The sequence below is a fragment of the Charadrius vociferus genome, unplaced genomic scaffold, assembly GCF_000708025.1.
Source record: "Charadrius vociferus isolate BGI_N301 unplaced genomic scaffold, ASM70802v2 scaffold56, whole genome shotgun sequence".
Classification (NCBI taxonomy): domain Eukaryota; kingdom Metazoa; phylum Chordata; class Aves; order Charadriiformes; family Charadriidae; genus Charadrius; species Charadrius vociferus.
In genome coordinates, this window is record NW_009649057.1 from 889059 (window position 1) to 899478 (window position 10420).

Sequence of the window (10420 nt, forward strand, 5' to 3'; positions counted from 1 at the left end):
CTGGCCTCCAGCATCCCAGGTGGGGCCTCAGCCCATCCCACAGACATAGTTCAGCAGTCCCCTGCAGATTCTGCGGACAAAGGGGGGGCGGTGCATGGGATCAGCAGTTCCTGCCCACTCGGCAACCTCTGTCCCACAGGAAACTGAGTGTCATAGGTGGTAGCACGATGTCCCTGTCCCGCCTGTCCAGGATCCCGCAGGGCATGACTCCTCCGGGTGCCGGGGACACTCCGGGGCCCGAGCCAGCCCTCCAGGTGCGGTGGTACCGTCGCCGGGAAGGGGGAGCGTGTGAGCGGCCCCGGGGGCGGGCGGGCCGCAGTTTCCGAGCCGCGAGTCGATCGGGGCGGTCCCGGGATCGAGCTGTGCGGTCTCTTTCGGGCGGCTCCCGGAGGGGGTGCTGGGGGTTAAGCCATGCCCTGCCGTTGAACCGGCAGCCCCTATCCTCCGCTAAAGCCGAGGAGAAGGGACGTGTGCGGCGGCACCGGCTTGTAGACAAATTCCGGCTCCAGTAAAGCCTCTCGCCGTTTTGCCTACGGGTACACAGCGTTTAAAGTGGGGGGTAAGCGCAGGGGAAAGATGCCCTGGCTTTTAGGAGCCCTCTGCCTTTCACCTTGGGCAGCTGTCCCATTTTACGCTCCTTCCCGGCCAGGGAAGAGCCCTCCCGGGTCAGCAGGCAGGAGCACCCGCGGGGAGCGCTGCTACAGCCCGCATCGGGTGCTGCAGGAAGCTTCCCGGTGACAGCGGGGCTGCCGGAGCTCCCGGTCGGCACGGAGCCGGACCCAGGCTACTTAGCAGGCACTGGGAGTTAGAGGTATTACAGGACTCCCTCCACTAAAGTACATTCAGTCAGAGAAGGTGATGATCAAGAGAAAAGTCTCATAAATTTCCATTTTTAATCCAGGAGAGGGAGGACAAGAGATTAAGCATAAATCTGTTCCCTGGAGAAAGCAAGCATCGCTCTTACTGCACTGGGCACCTGATAGTGCTCGCTTCTCTTATGGCTATCAACCTCACCCATTAAAGACGATGCTGAGATTGGAACTAATAACTGATTCTTTTGAAAAAGACTCTTAGAAATGGTAACATCAAGTAACAGTTAAATGTACTTTAATTCCTTCAAACAGAAGGATATCTTGAAGGTACATCAGAGATTATTTCATTGATTTCAGTCTCTTAAAAAAAAAAAAAAAAAGAGCATGGCTTCAAAATTGAGGAACAGTATCCAATAAACAAAAGTACTATCATTATGCACCTGTTTTAGAGGGTGGTACAAAGAGAAGCTTACAGATTCAAATGAATGGCATAAATGACTGAGAAATCGATTCAGATAATGCTTGTTTGTTTACAGGGACAAAAACTATGTTGACAAGTATGAATAAGCACACAGATAATCTGTTTGAAAAAAAACCAAACCTTTCTAACTGTATTTACACACACAGATGTATTTGCTTTCCTTTGGCACTAGAAATTACAGACAAAAGATTCCATTTTATAGCAATTAAACTTCAAACTTAAAATAAAAATAACCTTTGAGTCATTTAAGTCATACAGCCCCAGCACAGTAGCTTCACTTTTATTAAATTGCCACAACTGTATATTCTAACCCTGCAAATTCAGCCTGAATTCAGCTTCCACCTCCGGCAAATTTCACTTGGCAGGATTTAACTGGATGTGAGGAGCTCAGGCAGCTGTGGGGAATTAATGAGAGATACAGACAGATATTTAATAGGAATGAATCTCCCGTTCTTATCCAAGGTGGACATCTACCTTTAAATGCTCTTTATATGCATATACAAACTAAATCAAGTAAAAATGGACACCCATTACATATATTCAGCCAAATTAGACATTAAATGAACAGTCAGAGCACGTGATGGCCATCTGTAGTATTTCTTCAGCATTGCAGAGAGGTGTGCTAATCCCTACTCATTTCCATTGCTAGGAGAAAAAAAAAATTAAGTTACACTTAACAAACATGGTTTATTCTTTTAGCATATTCGTTTGCTCTTTAGTTGTTGCCAGGAGTAAACCCTTAAGTTTCACAGGAAATTCAGTATTATCAGTACAGTAGCAAGACTGTTTTGGCACCCTGTAAAATCGTAAAGAATGTGCAAGAAAAATCTCAGAAGTAGCATTTCATTATCCAACTTCTCATTTCTTGTTCATGGTATTTGACTTTACAGAACCTTAAGCTTTGATTACTTTCAAAACAGGTTTTATAGGTTTTCTGCTAGTAACCAACAGGGGTGTAACAATGGCACAATATTTTTCCTAAAGCATTAAAGCCTAGGAAAACATTATTTTCCGTGAAGAACTACAATCAATTAGGACTACATAAAAATTAAGTAACGAGGCATCATGGCAAGTAATAGCACATCGACCCTCTACTGCAACAGGAAGCGGTTTTCAATCTTACAACAAAAAGGAATCAGATGAAAAAGAATCTAAAATTTATAGACTTCATAGGTTTTGTTACTTCCCTCTCTACATGGTAAGAAACCATTACCAATTAACATTTCACTTTGCTCTGCAAGCAGGATCAGGGCAGAAGCTTTTGTTGAGATGGAATAAAGTAAATGGTTGCCTTATTTCTGCATTGATCACATGCAGACTAGATGTTGTATTGTCTCTGATAACTGAATTGAATCCAAGCTGGACCAGACACTTAAGATAATGTTCACCCCACACTTATTACTTGGGCATGTCTCAAATAGAGATTAATCTTGTTCTGCTAAGCATATTCTTAAGCGTCAAAAAAAGCTGAATTTGACTATAGCAATTTCTGTGAGGAAAAGGAATCAGAGAATATAACAGCAAGTCTTCCCAGAAGACAGTCTTTTCTACACATCCAAAGAGAACTAGCTGTTTGAATTTTAGATTAGCTGATACAACATTTTAAATATTTCAAAAGCACAGCATGTTAAAACAACTTTCATTACACTTCGTGGAATACCAGTACCAACAACCTCTATGTGAAATTGTTACAAGCTACTCAAATGCAGTATCTTAAAATGAAAGAGAGTATATCTAAAGCATATATACATGCTGCTACCAAGGAAAGAAAGCAGTGAAGTAGCAACTTTTTATACATGAGCTTTGCTAAGAATCTTGCTCTTTCAAATAGCTCAAAAATTAGCTTGCACGTAAGATTTATTTTCAACTGAAAAGACTTACAAAAACACTCAAATCTTATAAGACCTCCTTGGTCTTTTTATTCTGAGCTTGCATGATATTTTCATGCAAACTGATTTATTGGAGATACAGTACTGCAAATTACTACTTAAAAGAAAAAAAAAATCTAAGCATCAAGTGATTTTTTTATATTTTTTTGCAAAAAAAAAAAAATTAATATAAACCTTTGTCTTCACACAAGGCATGTGTACCTACAGCCCTGTCTTACAGAGTTAGGTAATTCAAGAAACAGCGTGGAGTAGGAACTACCAAATGAAACATTTTACAAGTACTGAAATAGTGGAAACTAGATTAACTGATTATCAGCCCACGCAACCACAAGGTTGCATTGCACTACATAAATACTGACCAAATGCCCCCAAAAATGCCAAGAAACTACAAGCAAGTTCAAAACAGGATATTAAAGCTTTCTTTCAGTGAAGACCAACCAGTCCCTTTGTGTACACATTTAGTTTTATTGTAACAAAGCAACTTGTACACTTTAACGTTTAAAACTGAGCATCTTTCTTTCCTTTCCAGTGAAACAAAAAAAAAAAAAAAGAATTTAAAAATAAACAAGAACAAAATTACAATAGAGAATGTCAATTCCAAATAAGATCCTACAGGTTCTGCTGATTCCCCATCAAGTGGCAGGGCTCAAAGTCATCATTAGGAGAAGATTTTATTTTAAAAGTGTCATCTTAAACTGCAAGGATGTTTGTTAAACATCACAATTAAACATGCCAAAGGAGAAGAAGCCATGTTGTCAAAATGCCCACTTAACCCACCCAAACATCTGAAACCCACCCCGGCTGACCTTCTATAACCCCATTTATTTATTTTTTTTTAGTTTTTTCTTTTTTTTTAAACAAGAGAAAGTAGACAGATACATGTTGGTAAATGCTAACTGTCCATATTCACATAGAGACACAGTGTAATCTCTGAGCCCAATATACAGAGAAAGAAGGAAAAAAGCTAGATTCTATGCACTACTACACAGGGGCCTAGCACTCTTCAGCTTCCAGCAGAGTGAAGGGAGCAGAAGGTTTTCTTTTTTCCCACAGAACATGGTGTGTTGATTCCATAAACAGTTTTTGTTTTGAGACAGAAAGGGATAAAAATGAACTTGAAACAGAAACTGGTAGATTATTTTCCACTGTATTCTGCTCAAGGTATTTCCCCCAAAATAAATTGTGAACCATGGTGTAGAGGAGAGAAAAAGAGACCTCAAGAGAACAAGGCGACTGAGCACAAGAAAAAAAAGACAGCAACTTGCTCCCAGGGACTGGAGAAAAATTAAAAAGGTAAAAAGGGGGTTTGGAATCCATCAGTGTTCAATTAGTCATCTTCTCCTTCATCCTCCTGTTGAAAGATAAGCAACAATTAAAAAAATCTAATCACTAAACTTCAGATAGCACGAACTATCAAATGCAATAACCAGAATGTTTTACTACCCTATAGAGTTACTCATAGCATGCTGTATGATGACCTCTCTCCCTCTTCACTAAGGAGTAGTAACACTTGCCATGAGAACCTATCTACATAGAAATCAGTCAATAACCAGATGTCCCAATGAAAAAACATCAGGTTTGAAAAACTACTCTGACTTAGAATCACTACAAACATTGAAAAAACTTCTAACATTTAGAAAGTGAAAGGGTCATCTTTTTTTCCCCTCATTTTAAACTCTGAAGAGCAAAATGCTTCAACTTTCAGGTACTAAATTCTAGGTTACGTAATAAAGCCCAGTATTCCGGTGCCCACAACAGCCCTATCTCAATACAAGTAATTTTTTGCTGCTGAAATTCAGACACACCATGCCAAATTACCAGAAACAAAGACACTCTACACTTAAAAGTTACCAACACCCTGAATGCTGTCCCTGGAATCCCACTTGCTACTAAAGGAAATTTCTAGTTCCTGAACCCAGCAGAGTGTCTTAGCTAAGCAGGCCATAAGCAGAAGTAAACCAACAGGTGGGAGGATAACAGAACTGGATGCATCAACAACAGTAAAAGCCTTGCTAGAATGTTCACTAATTAAATGAGAATTTTGTTACACTAATATCCTAGTTCTTCTAGAGCACTTTCCTTACAAGTGTACTAAAACTACTTATTTGCAGTCTCTCATATACACAGTTATTCATACACTGACACCACTCCACAAGGTCGTAACAGTTCTGCTTCTCCCCTCCAAACACCTTGTCAGTGATTGTACAGAAAAGAACTATTTTACCTTTGTGACAAAGGCTCAGTATTCTTACAAGATCCGTCTTAGAAATTTCTTTTGATTCTCATACACCAGAGATGGAAGGAGTAAGGGGCTAGATTACTCACCTCTCCTTCCTCTCCCTCATCGTCATCTTCATCTTCCTCCCCCTCATCTTCATCTCCTTCTTCGTCAATATCCTCCAATCCTTCTTCCTCTTCATCATCATCATCATCCTCTTCTCCCTCCCCTTCTTCATCATCCATATCAGGAACCTTAAAGACACATATGCAACGTTAACAACAGCGATCAAATTCAGTTGCACGGTCCTTTTATGGGTATGGATCAACAACTCGCTGCTATACATACCAAGTAGTACTGTAATGGATTTGGCCAGATGTCATCCTTGATGACTTCTCCTAGTTCATCAGCCCCTGCATCGGAGTGGTCAGTGAACCAAGTAAAGAAACTTTCTGGCTCTTCATGCTGCCTCTTCCTACTGGCTTTGTTCTGTGTCTGGCTTGAACGTTTTGTCAGATCCTGAAAAGAAAGTTAACAAGTTCCCTAAACAAGTTGTCTTTAGATGGCTTTTTTTTAATAACCACCATTTAGAAACGTGCTTATCTGAACAACTACAAGAAGTCACTTATTACTCCCTCTTTCAGGGAGAAGTCTTTAAGAAATGCTTGGAACCCAAATGACTTCCAGAAAAAGATACCACTCAGCCACTTGCATTTCTTACGAACATGAGAAATAAGTAAGACTTCCCATTTCTTGTAATGACCTCCACTGAAATACTGAAAATTCACAAGATCTTACATTTGATTTATACTTCCCTATCACAGGGATGCACAAGCATGACACGCATTTAATGACATACTGAACTTACAAGATCTCACAATGGCTAAATACTACTTAGAATAGCTGTAATTGTAGTTAAATGCTACGACTATGACATACATACAATTTAAGAAACACTCAGTCTCCACACCTCTAACCTGTCTTTAACTTGAGATAAAAGAACTGTCTAGCCTTCTTATCCTAAGATTTCCCACTTTGAAGTCCTGAGGCCATTCTTTGTAGTGAAGTGAAAAAAACCACACAAACTCCTAAAACATACAGTCACAAGAACATACAAGAGTCCTCTATCTACCACCTTACCCCAGAATTTTAATAAGTTTGCAACGATCTGTTTGCCAAGTCTAAAGAAAAACTACTATCTGCTATTTAAATGCATTCCTTCCCTGACCATATGGCAATTCCAAAGTTCTAGTATTTGCTTTCTTGATAGAGTCACAACATTTATAGGTTTAGACTGTTTAACAAAGAAGAATACCAGAATTCACATTGATTTTGTGACAGGTTGTAAATATCACATTCAGCTAGTCTGTACTAGACTGTAACTTCTCATACAAGAGCAAAAGTTCTAGTTCTCAATGAAAGAAAGATCTAAGTTTTCTTCTCGACCTGAGGATGACAAAACAAGCAGCAACTAAACTGCAACCCTCAGTTCTACTTCTAAACACTCATTTCAAAATCTTCAGGATAACATGAAAGTGCTCCCGATTAATTTGCTGTAGTTTCTGTAAAAGTTATGCTTCAATACTGTCTGGATGAAAGATATGCCCACATTATTGTGCAGGTGCAACTTCTACAAAGATGTAGTGTCTGGATATGAAGTTGAGGAAATAAAAAGGAGGGGAAAAAAAACCCACCACCCAATCTGATCTCCCAAATTTCTGCTATCCTCAGAATTCCTTATTTAAAAGTTATTTCAAGGAAACAACAAAACAGAGTCTAGACTGATGCCAAAGAGAGACAAGCTAATGCACTTGTTAATCTCTCCATCTGGTCAAACTTTCACTGTTTTCATGGTGATGTTCAACCGGGTAAAATAATTAACTACATATGTAAGTGGGGTATTCCCAACCCTGCAAGATGGACATGAACTACGTAGAGAAGTGGCAAGGGGGTTGAAAGAAGAAAAGGGAGGACAATACACACACAAAAAAAAAAAGAAGTATCACAGAGAGCAGCAATCATCTTTCCTAGATGCACAGATACATACCTTCCCAGATTTCCATTTGATCTCAGTTGATTTTGAAGATGGGTCTCCACTTTCATTGAGGTGAAACTCTTTGGAGAGAACTTTGTTTTCAAAGTATGGATTCTCATCAAAATACTGCAGAGTTGAAAGGAAAGAGTTAGAACCCACATAATATAAACACACATGCCAAGTCAAACCTGGCATGTTTGGATAACTGAAGAGATTAAGTTACAAACTACAATCCAATATGCAATTACATTAAAAAAAAAAAATCAAATGTGAAGGAATTATTTAAAGTACTTACAAAATCTATTCTGTAACCTGATTTGATGTCTTCAAATTCTGTCACCTCAACTCTGGTCAAATAATGCAGTGCTTCCTCATCTTCTTCTCCCAGCAGTGCAGATACTAAGACAGAATTAGGAATCCCACATGAACAAAGCTACGAAACATGTATCATGCAGGCGAAATACAGAAAATTGATAGTAAGAAATATTTGAAAAGCAACACATCTATCCAAGCCAACTTCTTGTGGCCCATTTTTTTCAAGTTACCAGCCAACAGACTATTAGCATTTGTGTGATTTATTTGCGTTTGCTGAAGAGAAAACATTACATTTGCTTGTTGTAGTTCAATGTTAAAAAGCAGGAAAAGCTGTATGCATACAGCTACCCTTCTCCTTGAAAAAGATTTTCACGCATGTAGTTTGCCCAATCCAAGCAGTCTACAAACTTGTTTTGGAGCAAGTTTATTGTCAAGAGTCCCAAGGAACTCACCTCCAATTAAAAAAAACACCAAAGGAACAAGAATACTTTTCCTTTAAAGGGCCCAATTAAGTGAAAAAAGTGGGAAACTTGTCATTTAAAATGCAGAAATAAAACCACCATGGAATTTTAGTGAACAAATGTTCCTTTGGTAAACAAGTGCAAGAAGTAAAAAGCTTATAAACTGTACTCTAGGACAAAACGGAAGTGTTTGCATATGAAGCAGGCTTCTGTTTAAATGGATGCCCAGCAAAAATTCTAGAAAAACCTCAGAGCTGCAAAGCACATAAGCAAGCAAACACTAAATTTACAGAAAAAAAGAGGGCTATTAAGAATATACCTTGTGGGTGGTTGACAAATGTTGTTACCCAGAAATTTGGGATTTTGGCGATCAATTCTGACCTCTTCTGGAAGAATGGTTGGCGGAGTTTGTTGTATTTCTGTTCTACTTTCAAAATTTCCTCACTGGCTTGTTCATTCAGTCTGTAACAGAAAGAGCCACGTTAACCACAGGAGAGAGAACTGAAATTTAAAGATGCATCATCAGTAGTTAGCTAAAAACTGAATGGGTTTGATTAGACTAGTCTGCCATATTCAACAAATGAGGTATCTCTAACAAAAAAACTGAGACCCAAACCTGTAGCCACTATTAAGAAACACACTACCAGAAGCAATCTCACTCATCTTAATGAAACCTTAACACATTGTGTGTTTTGCAGCATTACATGTGGGACAGACCCTTATTTATACAAAGCAATGTAGTATTTTATCTCATAAACGTTTTGTTTGCAAAAGACCTGAAGATGGATAACACATAACGCTATCACCCGCTCTTTATAACTTTCAGGCAGGCAAGCCAGCTACAGCAAAGCAATTTTGCACCCCACACAAATAAAATCTGATCACATTTAATTGGCTTTGTAAACAGCCTCAACAGTCACCTGCAGCCTTTGTAGGACAGTGTGCATGGATGTAAGATCCAGGCAAATACTGACAGAGCACCACAGAGTTTTGGCAGATTAATGTTTCAGTGGCACTTTCTATATATTATTGTACAAGCACATGAATATAAAACAAAAAAGTATAATAAAAGCTAACTTTTCAACCAAGTTTTTGGTTCTGCTTACAAAAACGAAAATACTTTTGCAAAACAGCATACACATTAACTTGAGAAACCAACACAACATAAATTTCTATTATTAAAACTACCACAATTAACTTGAAATTTTAAACTCAAGTTCTACCTTTTTAATTATACACAATTAAACAAGAAACCAGGATACTACTACATTTTTTTTAATCATAGACAAATACTTCTTACATCTAATCAAGTCAGAACACAAGTATATCTTGGCAGAGTTTAAAGAGAGCAAGAACTACTACTGAGTGCTTACTTTAGTAAATATTTTTATTTTTGGAAGTTACATTCTAGTTTTTGCTAAAACATTTTAAGTTTCTTTACCTGTCTATTTCATTCTGTACTTCATCAATGTGTTCAATTGCTTCCTGTTGCTCTTTTTCTGAAAAACAAATGAAAATGCATCAAAATCCCTTCATTCTGACAAGCATGACAAATCACCCGGGGTTTTCGCTTAAGACCTTTTCTAGTCATCTACTTGAGAAGCACACAGGTATTTCTATTAAATGCCAGAAGTGTTACTAGGCCTTAAAGCTTCAGCTACTTTCAGGTTGTATTACGGCTGAAGTGCAGAAAAGTTTGATGAAACGGCACTCAAAGCGAGTTTACCCCTGGAAACCACAGCTCACATTCCCCGCCACAGTTTTGCAAGTCAACTTAAACGAAGTCAATCATGAGAGATTAATAACAAGTGAGAAGCTGTAAGCCACAACTACTAAGACCAAAGCATTTGAAGGAACGTTAAATAATTTAGAGGGGACAGAAATATCAATAGGAATAGCATAACCAGGAACATGCCACCTTATTAAAAAAAAAAAAACACAACGAAAAAAAAAACGTTCAAAGAACGGTTACAAGCCAAAAAGAACCCCCAAAAAAACTTGAAACTCGCCGTTTGGCAGATAGTTTCTCATGGGAACTTCCCCTCAGCAAGGGCCTGGGTTACCGGAGGGCTGTTTACCCACCGCGCCGGCAGATGAATGAGCGGCAGCGGGAAGTGGCTGGAGCGGTGCAGCAGGCTCACGCCTCCCCCGGTAAGTTTCCCGCAGGGCTCAGCCCGCCGTAGGAGACAGCTCTCCCCGGTTGCGCGGG

At 39.1% G+C, this 10420-nt stretch overlaps 1 protein-coding gene across 1 annotated transcript in view; it reads right to left on the bottom strand.

Moving 5' to 3' along the window:
- Positions 1–3627: 3627 nt before the first annotated feature.
- Positions 3628–10420, bottom strand: part of SET (SET nuclear proto-oncogene) — a 9223-nt gene continuing 2430 nt past the window's right edge. Inside the window, exons 2-8 of the mRNA XM_009888065.1 lie at positions 9653–9710; positions 8531–8673; positions 7731–7834; positions 7448–7561; positions 5749–5919; positions 5508–5654; positions 3628–4533 (exon numbers count right to left, since the gene is read on the bottom strand). Coding sequence (XP_009886367.1) covers positions 4510–4533; positions 5508–5654; positions 5749–5919; positions 7448–7561; positions 7731–7834; positions 8531–8673; positions 9653–9710 — 761 coding nt within the window. The 3' untranslated portion in view covers positions 3628–4509. The remainder of the gene's footprint in view (positions 4534–5507; positions 5655–5748; positions 5920–7447; positions 7562–7730; positions 7835–8530; positions 8674–9652; positions 9711–10420) is intronic.